The sequence below is a fragment of the Herpailurus yagouaroundi genome, unplaced genomic scaffold, assembly GCF_014898765.1.
Source record: "Herpailurus yagouaroundi ecotype Mexico unplaced genomic scaffold, PumYag 193, whole genome shotgun sequence".
Taxonomy (NCBI): Eukaryota; Metazoa; Chordata; class Mammalia; order Carnivora; family Felidae; genus Herpailurus; species Herpailurus yagouaroundi.
This window is the reverse complement of record NW_024412424.1, coordinates 7,431,259-7,446,337: the sequence shown is the minus strand read 5'-3', so window position 1 is coordinate 7,446,337 and position 15,079 is coordinate 7,431,259. Positions and strand designations below refer to the sequence as shown.

The window sequence follows — 15,079 nt, the reverse complement described above, 5'->3', positions numbered from 1 at the left end:
CCCCATAGCTGGGTGTAAAGGCATGACCCACAGACTCTGAAAGCTTTGCCTTCTTAAACTCAGAACCAAACTTACTAAGAGAAAGGAGAACTTTAGAAAAAAAGAACAGAAAAGTGACCCATTGCATCATTCTTTGGCTCCCAAACTAGTCCAAGGTCTGGCTCTAGACCCTTCATGTCTAAAGACCTCAACAAACTCTTTTTTAAAAAGCTAGGGGCACCTGGGTGGCTCAGTAAGTTAAGTGTCCAACTTCAACTCAGGTCATGATCTCATGGTTTGTGGGTTCAAGCCCCACGTTGGGCTCTGTGCTGACAGCTCAGAGCCTGGAGCCTGCTTCAGATTCTGTCTCCATCTCTCTCTGCCCCTCCCCTGCTCACACTCTGTCTCTGTCTCTCAAAAACAAATAAAAAACGTTAAAAAAATTTTTTTGAAAGCTAGAATTTCTTGATGCCTGGGAGGCTCAGTCAGTTGAACATCTGACTCTTGATTTCAGCTCAGGTCATGATCCCAGGATTGAGGGACTGAGCCGTGCATCAGGCTCAGAGCTGAGCATGGAGCCTGCTTAAGATACTCTCTTCCTCTCCCTATGCCCCTCTCCCTGACTTGTGCTGTCTCTCTCTCCCTCTCTCCCTCTGTCTCCCTCTCTTTCTCAAATAAAATAAAATTAAGTAAAAATAAAATTAAAAAGCTAGAATTTCTTGGCCAAAAGAATGAAATTAGAATCTGAATGGCTTCTAAATACAATCCCAGCTTATAGTAAAAATATGGGACAGAGGAATATCTCAAATGACACCACAGAGACACAATCAGCATAACCCAGAATGTGAGAAACAGAGGACAAATGACAGTTCTCCAATCATAAACTTCAAGGGGGAAAAAAGAAAATGGCATCTACAGATTTAAAGAAACTCAAGAAATGTATCAAACAAATGCAATGTGTAGACCCTATTTAGATCACAATTCAAACAAACCAACTGGAAAAATAAATTCATAAGATAATCAGAAAACCTGAACCCTGACTGGATATTTGCTGAGATTAAGAAGGGACTGTTATTGGGCATCTGACTGGCTCAGTTGGTAAAGCATGTATCTCTTGATCTGGGGGTCATGAGTTAAAGCCCCACAAAGGGTGCAGAGATTACTTTAAAAAAATTAAAATTCAGGGGCGCCTGGGTGGCTTAGTCGGTTAAGTGCTTGACTCTTGACTTTGACTTGAGTCAAGAGCTCATGATTCGTGGGTTCAGGCCCCATGTCAGGCTTTGTGCTAACAGTGCAGAGCCTGCTGGGGATTCTCTTTCTCTCTCTCTCTCTCTCTCTCTCTCTCTCTCTCTCTCTCTCTCTCAAAATAAGTAAACTTTAAAAAATTTAAAAAATATTAAAATTCAAAAAAAAGAAGAAATTGTTACCCTGTTTGGATGCAATCATGGTGTTGTAATGTTCACACAAAGCCCTTATTTCTTAGAAATAGACACTGAAACATAGAAGATGAAATATTAAGATGTCTGGAAATGGCCTCCATGGGGGATGGCAGGTGGAGAAGATACAAACTTGACTAGCCATGAGTTGGTGATAACTGTGGCTGGGCAACGGGAACATGAGAGTTCATTAGCTTATTCTCTCAACTTTTATGTAGATTTGAAATTTTCCATAATAAAAAGTTAGAAAGAAAACAGATGGCCTTTCTTCCCCAACTTTTTTTTTTTTTTTTTTAGCAGCAATTTATTGGTCTTACTAATGCTGGGAAAAGCTATATTTTCAAAGCTGCTCCTTTCTCCCTGGCAAAAGATGAAAAATGGTTGCCCCTTTGGGTGAAATTTTGACATCATCACCATTCAGATGTTAGGTCACTTTAGTATAATCTCCATGGCATGCCTCCATGAGAATCCAGCCCTGGGGCCAAAGGTGATCTCTAAATGACAAAAGGCCATTATTTCTAAACCTGGCAATTATATCCTTTCATTTCATCCTTACAAATTAGTCCCAGATTTTACTAGAGACTCACTGTTAGCTAATATAGTATAACAAGTCTGGTTAATCCCAGACCAGATATACTGTACCTGACAAACTTTTTATTTTTATTTTCTTATTGAGATAGAATTATGACAAACCCATTTTGAGAAAGGAATTCAGGATGTGGTTCTCAGAGCAGCCTCACTCACCTTCCAGCCCACGGGCAAGTTCTGTGTGCCAGCAGCCTTTGACTAAAGATGTCTACAATATTTGAGCTGGAAGTGAGTGAGAGGCAACCTGGGCATTGATCATGGATTTTGACGGGTAATGAGAGAAAAGGGCCTCACCTGGTTTACCCCAGCTCTCCTCCACACTCCTGCCCTTGGCCCCATTCTCACTGTTCCAGCCTATGTAGACCACACTCCTCGTGCTGTCTCCTTCTCTCCATCTCTCATAACCCCACCATTTTTCCAGCATGCCTTAGATTTCTCCTTTGAGACTTGGCCCTGCCTCTCCACTCTTCTCACTTGACAACCCTTCTATAAACACTGTCTATTTGGCATTTCTCAGACACTGAGCTGCTCGGACACCAAGCCTTCTCAGTCTGAGCTGCTCAGACTGAGACTCCATGATTTGGCTTTTCGAGAGCTGTCTGACCAACCAGACTGTGAGGTGCTAGAGGACAGGGGAGCATCGTATATCCTTCCAGACCCTCCACAAAGCCCAGAACAGTGCTTGCTCTTGATACTAGTAAATACACCTTGGCTGTATTGAGTGAAGATCAATTTGCAAATGTCAGAACATGTCAAGTCCACAGGGCTGGTATAGATTACACAGGTTGCCACTGGTTTATGTGGCTCCTTTGTGCAATTTTTTTAAAAGATGCTTTCTGGGGGTGCCTGGGTGGCTCAGTCGGTTAAGCGGCCGACTTCGGTTCAGGTCATGATCTCGCAGTCCATGAGTTCGAGTCCCGCGTCAGGCTCTGTGCTGACAGCTCAGAGCCTGAAGCCTGTTTCAGATTCTGTGTCTCCCTCTCTCTGACCCTCCCCCATTCATGCTCTGTCTCTCTCTCTCAAAAATAAATAAATGTTAAAAAAAATTTTTTTTAAATAAAAAAATAAAAGATGCTTTCTGGGGGTATTGATAAAGTTTCATCTTGAACTGGTGGTGTCATGGGTATATATATATATATATATATATATATATATATATATATATATATATAAAATCCCATCAATCTGAGCACTTCACTGTACAACAGGCATAAAAATAAGTGAATGAATGAATGAGTGATAAGTGTCTTTTTCTCTAGGAGGATGCAGCCCACACCAGGGCATACAGCTCAGAGAGTAGAGTTTGAGACAGAATTCAGCCTTCCCTGATTTGGCACTTCTTGAGAAAGGCACAAGCTATATAACTGTACACGTGACCCTGAGACCAGAAACAGAGAGCCCCTGGCCTTGAGGAACTATCCGATGCCCAAAATGCCATATCATCGAAATGGGCTAAGAGGCAGCACTGTGGGTGTGGTGGTGCTGCTACTTACAGCATTCAAGTCAGGCTCTTCCATCATAATTGGTGGAACTGTGCCCTCACAGCGCCCAAGTCAGCTCAGTATGAGGATGAAAAGACTAATTCTGGGGTAGTAAGGGGTGATAACGCAACAGGAAAGAGCCAGGAATCAACTCCCCCAGAACCTCAGTTCCATTCCCCTGTGGGGTTAGCAAAATCATTTCCCCCTTATGTGACCCTCCACCTACCTCTATGAAGCTTTCCACCCCTCAAATTCACAAGCTTGCTTGAAACTGTGCCGCTGCTCTTTCCTGAATGCCCAAAAGCCTATGCCACAGGGCTTTTTCTTCATCAATGGGCCAATCTATTCATCAGCATCTCTGAACAGAACATGCTAAATTTGGCATCAGGTACCTGAGACGCTCTAGTGAGAAGTAGAAGCCATTCTAATGCTGAAGGAGAGACATACCATGGAGGCGCCACTCATCTCAGATTCTGTAACAAGCTGAATATCAGCTGGAGCAGTATATCCTGTCTCCTAAGGGGCTTTGGTCGCCTGAGCTTTGGTGACAAGTAGCTAGCTTGCCCTGAGCTTGACAGCCATAGGACCTTATCACCACAGGCCCATGTGTGAACCTTGCCCACAGCCAGGAGCAATATTATGTGACTGCTAAATGGAGCAGGACCCATGGTTCCCCAGAATGCACAGATGGGGTAGAAATGAAAGGAATTGGAGGAGTAGACACCAGCCTCCTTCCTGTCCTTCTGAGCTGCCCAGATCTTTCCAAAATCTCATATGCTTGGCTCTGCAGCATCAGATAAACTATAAACAGAGCATCCTGTTTGGTTACCAGAAGAGAAACGTCAAATTCCCCATACAGAGAACTACCAATAACAAGGTGTTTTTCCATTCATCTGGAGACGCCTTCCCTTGGACAGAGAGCTCTATAGCCTGGGTGAGGCTCCCTCAAGCTAAAACTCAAACAGCAGCTCAACACGCAGCAAAATGGACAGTATTTGCAGTGCTAAGAACCGTATGCTAACCAAATGCATTACTGTAATAGCTAATGTAAAATGGGCAAATTTCCCCTTTAAAGGGGGTGCTCACAGGCTGGCCTGTCTGTGTCAGGTTTCAGGCTATTAAGAGCCTTTCATTACGATTAGTTGTCTAAGAAATGACTTCTGAGGAAATAAACACATGAGAGGCACAGCTGGGCAGCCAAAGAATCAAAAATTATGCTCCCTCACAGTTTATGTGTTCCCACACAGAAAAGCCAAGGCAAAAATTATCAGCAGACTCTCATGGAGCCAGAAGCACGCACCCCCCACCCCCTACCCCAGGTTTTTCTACTCCCTAGTCCCATTTGGTGGAAAGATAATGCCTTCCATTTTATCCTGTTGTCTCTTTGTATCTTTCCTGAGTTTTCAGTCTACTAATCAATCTATCATATATTGGCATTCCCTTCCACTGCATTCACTACCACTTGAGTGTTTTTGTAGGACTTCAGTTGGCATACATTTTAAACAAGCTGGTTTCACAGTATTTGATCAGATATGTTCTGTTGAAAGCATTCTATGTGGATTTCCGTTTTTCCCTGGTTTTGAGGTGGTAATGGAAATCATAAGGCAACAGGAACATATTTGGTGATAGATGATTCAATAGCATTTTTGCCTCACCCCAGAGTGTTTCACTAAACCTTGGTGAAAGCACATGACCCTGTTTGTATTTTGAACTAAATAAATACTTTTTGGTGTCTGGTGGCATTTTTCCTTCCTCCAAAGGTGATTATGGTGACTAAATGCCTGAGAAAAGCGCATGACCAAGTTCATGGTTCAACTATTTCCTTATCTCTCTGTTTCTCGCAGTGACACTTATCTTCCCTGACAGCCACTCCCATTGTGCTCTTTCCTTGGCCCAACACAATGGACACATGCAGACACCAGCAGACAAGGAGGACGTTTTCCATCCCACTGCTCGCCAGTGCAGAGGGACTAGGCTGAGGTTACATAAGCCCCTCCTGAGCCCAGCGTTGGGGGGAAGCAAATTTGGGGTTCGTGACGGAGTCATGGTCTGCAGGCCCCGACTGACCCTGCGCTCACTCACCATCCTGCCTTACCAAGGCAGGGCGGATTGAAAAGGAGGGCCACTTCCTGCGACCACCAGACTCACGACAATCTGACTGGGTTCAAAGTGTGGCCGGACGTCCGAACCTCGCTGTCCAGACTACATCGAGGGGTCGCGGGCTCCGGCCCCGAACTCAAGCTGCAGCTAACCCCCCCCCCCCCACCACCACCACCACCACTCCGGGCGCCGCGACGCGCGCTTACCTTCCGGGACCTGGGCCAGGGCCAGGGCCCGGGCCGGGGCCTGGGCCAGGACTTGGGCCCGGTGGTCCTGCGGTCGCCCTCGCCGCGCCAGCAGCGGGGAGCTGTCCGCCGCCAGCAGGTGCTGAAGGCGGCTTCCCTGCGCCGGGGCCGGGGCCGGGGCCGGGGCCAGGGCCCGGGCCTCCGGGCGGCAGTGGCCCGTCGCCAGCGCCGCCCTCCAGGCTGGCCTCGTTGCCCATGGCGGGCGGGGGGGGTCGGGGTCGTGCTGGGCCCGGGCCGGCGGCTCCCGGGCGGCTGCTCACACGCTCGGCGCCGCCGCCGCCGCCATCTCCCAGCTCGGCTCGCGCCGCCGCTTGCCGCTGCGCATGCGCATGCGCGGCCCGCGCTCCCCTTCCCTGCACACGCCTCCCCCCAACCCCCCGCCTCCCGAGCGCGCGCGCGCGATCCAGCCAGGCTGCGAGGACGCGTGTCCACAAGCCGGCGGCGGGGTCGCGGGGAAACAGCCACCGCGCCAGCGCATGCGCCCTCCGAAGCCGACACAGCCAGCGTGTGCTACCTGGAGCCTAGCGGGGGTTGGCGGTAGCGTCCCACACTGAACCAGGATGGAAGGGCACCTGCCACAAGAAGCGGCCCTGAGGGCGTCACGCCGTGCCCTGCCCTCGTGCCAGGGGCACTTCCTGTCCCGGGAAACTTGGAAGTAGAGGCTCTCCTTTGGGTAACCTCGTTTACCAGCCAGCCAGCCGGCTTCGTGGGGACAGGCCTCAGAGACGGGCCACAGAGTGTGGCCTCAGAGAATGTTTAGGATTTAGACAAGTGAACGAGGATGTTCAGAGGTCATGGAAGGATGGAGACAGGATGGTCGGCGATGGGGCCGGATGGTGAGGGTCCCGAAGGCCAGCTGGGGGAGTGGAGACTTTATCCAGATGGCGATGGGAACTATTTGGAATTCAAGCTGAGGGCCTGGTCCCATGGGACAGGAGTCTCGGGAAGTATCTCTGGGAAAGGTGGAGGGTGTGTCAGGACTGGCCTAAAGCCAGATGGAAGGCCTCCTCAGTAGGCCCTGGGACAGTGACCTTGAGGATGGGAAAGAGGAATTGATATTTCTCAGAGGCCTTGAGCTGTGGCTCCCGAGACTGTCTACATGAGAGGCTGCAGTCTGCTTCTGCATTAACCTGAGAGCTCACCAAATTACTTTTCTGTTACCTCACTTTTACAGATTTCAGTATTTGCATGCTACTCAGGATGCTCTGCCTCATGGCTTCTCACACAAACCTTTGCTTTCCCAAGGGTGAATATTTCCTAGAAGATGCAGACTAAATTCCAAACTATTCCTGGCTCCATAAATCATGACTGTGTAGAAGAACCCATTTAATTCTCCTAATGGTGAGGAATATGTCACATGGGATATCAGCAGTTCTAACCTCACCTGGAGTAATCTGAGGATCCCAGTGAACACTGATAGCCAGGCAGATGGACAGACCTTGGCCAGACCTTCCCCATGCACTCTTAGTTGCTCTTCCCAGGCCTTAGGATGGAACTTCCATGAAGCCTGGACTCCCCAACTGCCTGACGCTGACTGCCTGGAATGATGAGGGCCTCTCTGCCTGTGTTATCATGGCCCTTACTGTGTTTCCTCCTGGGTTGATTCATCTTTATGAGTGTCTGATGACTATGTGTGCACATCTAGGCTCCCCAAGAATCCTCATCTCAGCTCTGCCACCTCCCAGGTAGGACTTAGACAACTAACTTAGGCTTGCCAACCTTCCATTTCCTAGCCTGCAAAGTCATGATAATATTAGCCTCTCACACAGGGATTGTGAGGGTGAAGTGGCTGATGTAGTTAAAACACAAAGTCAAGTGATTGGCATACACATAACCAACTTTATTATTAGTTGTCTCGGTGGTGGGTGGTCCGGGATTTGGGAGTTTTATGCCATACCTTCTCTCCTGGGGAAGAACACGAACACAAGCACTATGGGCAGGCCAGTGACCTCACCTTGGCTCAACCCAGGCTCTTCTGGCTTCACAGACACCTATCAGTGTGGTTTGGGCTACTTGGAAGTGGGGGAAAGAAGGATGTTTGTTTTCTATTTTTGTAGAAGCCAAAGGAGCTATGGCTTTCCAGATTTAAATCAACATGCCCCTGGTTCCAGTGGGGGTAATTAGCCCTACTCAGCCAGCAGGCCTAGGGAGTTGCTCTCCTCAGAGTGGATTCCTAGCTGTTAGCAGACCTCTAGGATCTCTGCTGCCTTAGTGACAAAGGACACAGTACAGTGGACCCAGGAGGAGCTGGAAGTGTGGGTTAGCGGTGCCCCTACCTTGCATTCAAACTCTCAGTTCCACTTCCTCTGAAAAGCATACCCAGAAACATGCCTGTTCTGTCCACATCCAGCCCTGGCATTCAGCCCAGGGACTCCTGCTGGCTGTGGGATGGTGCTGGCCTCTGGTTGTCTGGACCTCTGATTCAGTCTCCCATTTTAATTCACTGTTCAGGGGCTGTTTTCTTCCCCTTGACCTAGAGCAGGGGCTCCTCAACAGAAGGACTTTGTCTGACTTGTCCTATCCCCTGCGCTGGGCTTCAGTGGGGCCTCAGGGGCTAATGGTTGGGCTGGGTTCTCCATATAACTCTGAGCATTTCCCTCACCTGAACTTCTAAGGGGTTCACCAGCCACCAGGCTTAAAAGCACCCCAGAGGGATCTTTGGCTGTAGCACTTGTATCACCACATTTAGGTTATTGATGTAATAAGTAACAGGGAGGGTGCTAAGACTGGGTCCAGACTTTCTCCTGGTGGAGGAGGTGGGTCATAGATGAGCTGTCTACACTCACCTAGGAAAATTCACTAGGCTTATCTTTATGACTAGTGAACAAACAAATCTCTCAGTTTGTGCAAACCAGCTGTGTGGTGTGTCTGGTACCATTCCTTCCTGGATCCAGTTGCTTCCCAGCCTGGAACAGGATGCACCTAGAGGCCCTGCAGAAATTTCCCAGCCCCCTAAACTTCACTTGCCAAAGGTATCTTCTTCCCACTTCACTGTGACATGTGACACATGGCAGTAATTTTGGAGAAAGGACAGATGGGAAAACAGTCATTTCTCATGCCACAACAGAACTGATGGATGGATACACGTCCACTTTCTTCTTCAGCCTGTGCTCTCAAATGCTTGTGAAATACCAGAGGGAAAAGGGAATCTGAAAAATCCATCCAGGTAGGGAAAGGCCCAGTCAGAGCCAGCTCACTACTGGAATTTGAGGAGATGCTTAGTCATGGGAAGGCAAACCTTGGGAGAATGAAGAGAGGCACCTGGATGCCAGCTGGGCCACAGGCAAGGCAACATGCAGATGAGCCCCAGGAAGGTAAAGAGGGGCAGAGTGCAGACTCTGGGGCTTCTCTGCTTCCCCACACATGGTCCACTTCACCCCAGGTGGCTACTTTTAGTGTGGCAACCTCCACAGGGAGGCTCAGGATCCAAAGATGAAGATGCTGCCGAGGATGAAGAAGAAGGCAAACCATCGCAGGCTTCGGATTATTCCAGAGAGGCTGGGAGAGCTGGCTCCTATCTACAGAGCCCCCTTGGCTCTGCACTCTTCTTTTTGTTGTGCTGCTGCTGCTGCTGCTGAGGCCTGTCTCCCCTCCCAAAGAGAGGCAACTCAGGAATGTGGCTCCCTGTCCCCAGTCTTCCTCTGGGATGGAGAAACAGCACTGAAGAGGAAGGAAAGAAGCCCAAGGAAACAGAGCGTTTCTCCACTGGCTGAGGCTTGTCAGCACTACTCACTACATGAGGAATAAGGCAGCTCCCAAGCAAGCCTCAGGCTGGTATAAAGCTATAAACAAGAGACCTGCTCTTCGCCCTGCTCAGCAGCCCACCTAGGCTGGCCTGGACAAACTTGTTTGTATACTAAGGTCTCCAGCTGGCTGTGGTAGAGTAGGAAAAGGGAACAAAGCTGGAAGGTATAGAATTTGCTTGGAGTATTGTCTGCATAATTCCTTTCCTATCGTAATGTGCAAATCTTTATTTGCGTTATGTGCAAAAAGCCAGTAAAAAATCATCAGAAATGTTTACCACCAGCCTAACCCCACCGCCCATGCATTGCTCCCAAGAAAGCTAATTAAGCCCCATTGCTATTAGAGTTATGTGCTTCCAAAGGCTTGTTATGACAAGAAAAAATAACGAAGACACAGTTTCTCCAAGTTATAAGCGTCCAAGTCAAAACATGCTGCTTTCCTTGCCTCTCGGCACTCCCCCAGACAGGCCTCCAGGCTGGCTTTGCCTATCTCATTAATGCGTGCATGCACTCATCCCTCAGCCAGTGCATAAACAACTCCTTGGTGCCAGGTCCAGAGAAGACTGAGACCTGGCCTCAAGGAAGTCAGTTGATAGGAGAGAGACAGGCACACAAATAATTTCCCATAAAGGATACAAAATGCTGCCTTGATCCCTACTGCAATTCTTCCCACCAGGATCCCAGTTCCCACGTAGTTCCCTTCACCTACCTCTGTTCCGTGGATAGGAAGGTGGGTGCAGGGGTGGGGAACAGGCCCAAGTGGAGAATCATGCTTATATGTCCTCTCCTAACCAGCTCACATGTCCTCCCACAGGCAACAGAGGTTCAGACTTCACCCCAGACATGACTCAGACAGTGCAGGGGAATGGGCAGCTTGCTCAGCCCCTCCATCAGACTCTGTTCCACATGCCTTCGGGGAAGTCTCTTAGTACCCTACTTCCTGACCCCTGTGTGTCTCTACTATGACAAACCCAAACATATTACTGAGAATCACTCTTTACCACCAGAGACTTCAGTCTTCAGGACCCAGCCACTCTCTCCACTGAGCTTCGTCGTTGTCCCGATCAGAGTAGATTGTGATAGGGCTTTTCTGCCCTGTCATCTTTAAGGAGTACCCAGAAAGCTTCCAGGAACCACCAAAAGAGTTCCTGCCTTCCAGGAAAGATGGACAGAATGGGGCGGGGTCTCTGATGGTGAAGAAAAAGCTTGGTGACAAGTTAAAAGATCCATAGTCTCTTAGGCCTCTGCTAGAGTGGGTGATTTCAATTCCATTAAGTTTAAATTCCACTTAAACTTGATACTTTTGAGCCCTAGGACAAGGATGGCATTATTCTAGCTCCAGGATACAGCAGAAAGCAGGAATGTTGAGCTTCCTCTACCCTCACTGAGCTTGCAGTCTCCAAATCTGATCTTTATCTGGCTGCTCCTCAAACCAGGCCCTGAACCTGGAGGTCATCACTGCTGACCCTCAGTTCAGGACCACTGTCCATCCTTATAGCAGTGGGCGTGGCCAAAGAACTGTGAGGAGTGAATCACACTCGGGCATCAGGGTTGCCTGAGGGGAGTCCTCCCTGACTCCCCCAGTTTTGGGAAGCAGCAAGTATCAGTTGGGCAACAACATCTGGGTTACCTCTGCTAGTTATGTATTAATAACTCTTCCAGCTGGGAGGCCTGGCATGGCCATTGCTTTCTGTGAAGGTGGTCTTTCTGACAGCTGACAGTGTAGACTGAGGAATTCCTAGTAAGCCTAGACAGAAGACATTGGTGTTTGCCACCAAAAGAGCAGAAAGGTCATGTGTTCAGCTGAGCCTCCCCGACCCTCCCATCTTTGCTTACTCCAACCAAGCCCACCCCTATGACTTGATCTGCTCCAGGGATCTTCTTGGGGCTCACAGGGTGGCTATGTCCCTCTCCTAGGCCTGGCTGGCCCAAGGCTTCACTGAGGAGGCTGGATGTCCAGAAGTAAGCTGATAGGCTGCCTTGAGCCAGGGCAGGGCTTAAGGGGCACGATGGTTGCTGAGTCAGGTCACAATGGATGCCTCCTCAGCCTCTCATTTGCACACTAATCGCTGTATGGGACATGAGAAGGCAGAGCTGCCCAACTCTTAACCAAACACTTGTACACCATGTGCTCTTAAAACAAGAGGAGGACTCCATCCCCCTCAGTATCCCCCAAGCCCAGCTCCTTGCCCAACCCAACCAGGCCCATGTTCCCTGAGGGTGAGTTCGTCCAGGACAAAGCTGATCCTCCCCAGGCACATCCAGAGCCAGGCTGCTGCCACCTCCCAACAGGACGTCTCCACCCCTGCCTCACTACCCAGGGCCTTTCTTCACCTTTTGCGACAGAGGTGCTGAGGGAAGTAGGCAGTGAAGTGAGAAGTGATCCCTGGAAAAGGGGCTGGCCTGACCTAGCTCCCAGCCATCTCCAAAAGTCCCAAACTTGGGCTCCGCCCTCTACAGACTGAGGTTGTGACACCATGAGGAAAGAAGACTCCAACCCTAGGAACCTTGGCCAGCTGCCAACTGGATGTTCCCAGCTGTCTTAGTGTGTGCCCAGGGCTGTGGAAGCACTTTGCCTAAGGTATTCCCTGGGGCTTCAGGGTGCTCCTACTCCAGGGTCAACCCAGAGAAAGTCAATCATCTCCTGCTCCATCCCTGTCTGCTTCTTATGTCAAGTGGCAAGTGGGGGACCCCCAACCACGCAACTGAAGATGCCCTACTTCCATTCAGGACCCTCTCAGACCCCATAGTACTTTAGGTTATGCGCTCAGTAGCTCTGAGGCTGGAGGAAGGGGTGACTTGGGAAGCATCCATTGAGCGCTGAGTCCTACTGTGTGCAGGCACCACACACAAAACCTAAGGCAAGGGAGTGCGCAAAAAAAAAAAAAAAAAAGTGTACTTTTTGGTTCCTGTCTACGTACATCTGAATTCAAGGGCCATCCCGAAGCCTGGGCCCCAGATTCGCACCTCCTATTCCCTGCCAGATTCCCTTTCCGAAGGAGAGCGGCACCGGCAAAGGACAGGCTCGGGACCCCGGCTATACTCGTCCCAGTGTCTTCAGGGGCTGTGCAGTGGTGGCTGAGTGAAAAAAGACCGGTTGTACCTCCGGTCCGGCCGCTTCCTTTCTGGCCTGGGCCCTGCCCATAGCCCCGCTCTGCCGTGCCCTCCAGTAGGCTTTAGTCCACTCTGGGGCCGCCTCAGCTCGGTTCGAGGCGGGGTTCTGCCGGGTGCCCCCCGGGAGGCCGGAGTCCCTCCTACAGCCGGCCAGGCTTACCCCGGCCTCTGGCGCCACCTGGTGGGAGCCCTTGGGCACCGTCTGCCTCCTGGGCCCAGAGCGACTGGCGACGACTCCTGCGACTCTGGTGGGCTCACGTGAGGGTGAGGGAGCCTGGAAGCCACAACGAAGGTTGAGGGCAGCCCTCATCACGGCCCCGAACCAACCTAGGGGCACCTAGGGGCATCGTCCTGGTCACACGGAACCTTCCAAACGGACCAACTTCGCTCCATCCCAGCTTCAGAGTCATCTTCACCAAAGCTGGGGGCAGTAGAGCTAGTGAAAGCCCCAGTGGCCAAGTCTCATGCTGCCCTCACCCCAGGCTGCTCATAGGCGGGCCCACCGCAATCCCAGCAGATGGGAACCCCGGCTTCAAATGCCTTGCCCTATCTTCTCTGGGTCTTCTATAGGGTTCCCATAAGGGAAATGGTATCCAGCACCTTCCAGTGGGGTGGGAGGGGACTTCAAATAATTATTTGCTGCCCTACAATATTAACAAAATTTTACAATCAGAAAAAAAATTAAGTGTTTGAACCAGTGTTGAACCTGCCTTGCACTAGCCACAGGACCTGGATGCTTGTCCTCTTTGGGCCTTAATCACCTTACCTCATGATGGTGATCAAGAAGGTAAGCAAAGCAGGAAAAGAGTTAAGTCATTAGTCCACTATTATTATTAAGATATAGTGATCTATAGAGAGGCGTGATCCTCACCCTCAAAAGACTGGCACTAGAGGGGGGCCTTCCATGCTTTAGAGGAGCTGGGAAGGGCCTCTCCCAGGAGCTTGTTTAGCCTGGGAACAAGTGGAGGCCAGGCTGGGGGCTGCAATAGGATGAGTCATGTGGAGTCTTCCCACCATACTAATGGGTATTCTGGGCTGCCCAGGAACTCCTAGACATCCCAATATTTCCCGCCAACAGCCTTGGGCCAGGCCTTTACATTGGGAGAGAATGCAGATCTTTCTAGCCTCACTTAGATTCTGTCCCTTCTATAGGCAGACGTGTTTGGAGTGGCTCTTTATCCTAATTCCCAGGGTCTCAGAACCCTTTGGAGATCAGCGCTGTCCCCCACCTTACAGATAAGGAAGCCAGGCCAGAGGGATCCCAGGAACTTGCCCTTGATCAGAGGCAGGTGGGAAGGCAGATTCCTGTGGGTCTGTCCCCTCCTCAACTGTGTCCCCTCCTTCCTGCCCCTTTCTTCCACCACCCTCTCTCCAGTTCAGAAGACCTGAGTACAGTCCCACTCCTACCAAGGAGTTAGAGAGACTTTGTGGGAGTGCTGGGGAGCAGGGGTCTTCCAGTCCAAATATCAGATATTCCCAAAGAAGAGGCCAGAGGCCCTTGTGGCTTCTCTTCTTCCTGACCCTGCTGAGCTTACCATTCTCTGCTGAAACCAGGGATCCCTTTGGTTGAATTCAAAGCAGTGAGTCCACTCATAACCCAGTGGCTTCAGGTTAAACATTAAACAGAACTTCCTGAGGCCAAGAGAGCAAGGGCAGGGGTTATTTCCTGGGCCCCTGCTGCTAGGACTAGGGGGTGAAGCATGTGTCCCTGAACCAGGGACAGCCTTTTCTCACACTTATCATTGTGGTATTCCACAAGTAGTTGTTGGAACTCAGCTCCACCTACAGTGAGACTGGTCTCAGCTCCAAGTCTTGAAGATTATGAGCAGAGAAACAGCCTGGGGGCTATAGGTGGAGATAGTGAGGACCCCGGGGGCGGGGGGGGGGGGGGGCAACGAGCAAGCCCAGAAGAGGTACCAGCTGTTCTGTGACCAATGGCCCCTGATCCTGCTACTGGACACAGCTGCTATGTCCCCTGCTTCCCACACCCTGGGCAGTGTCCCAGGACAACCCAGCCTTTTCCTGGGCACTGAGTCATGCTAAGCCTACCCAGCTGGTCTGTCCATCCTGGGCAGGACACATAGGGGCAGGCCCCCAGTATCTCTGGGCCCCACCAGGGCATAACAGTGTGGCCAGAAACCATTCTCCCCTTCTTCCCACTAAAAAGCGAAGGCCAAACCTGCCTTGAAACTACCTAGGAGACTGGCCAGCCCCAAGCCCACAAGACAGTTGGGGCAAGAGCTGGGGTGGCATTGCAGGGGGCTTACTCACTCAGGGGCAAACAGCCTATGACAGGCAGGACCTTTCCCACCATCCTGCCAGATGAGGAAGCTGAAGCTCTGCTCACTCAGGCATTAGAGGGGCTAAGGAGGGCTCATGTGTTAGCAGAGCTC

General features: G+C 50.5%; 1 protein-coding gene across 1 annotated transcript in view; it reads right to left on the bottom strand.

Annotated features, from left to right (window-relative positions):
- The window catches only part of BSN (bassoon presynaptic cytomatrix protein), a 96,322-nt gene extending 90,281 nt beyond the window's left edge, over positions 1 to 6,041 (bottom strand). Inside the window, exon 1 of the mRNA XM_040445369.1 lies at positions 5,791 to 6,041. Coding sequence (XP_040301303.1) covers positions 5,791 to 6,026 — 236 coding nt within the window. The 5' untranslated portion in view covers positions 6,027 to 6,041. The remainder of the gene's footprint in view (positions 1 to 5,790) is intronic.
- Between the last annotated feature and the right edge of the window lie 9,038 nt (positions 6,042 to 15,079).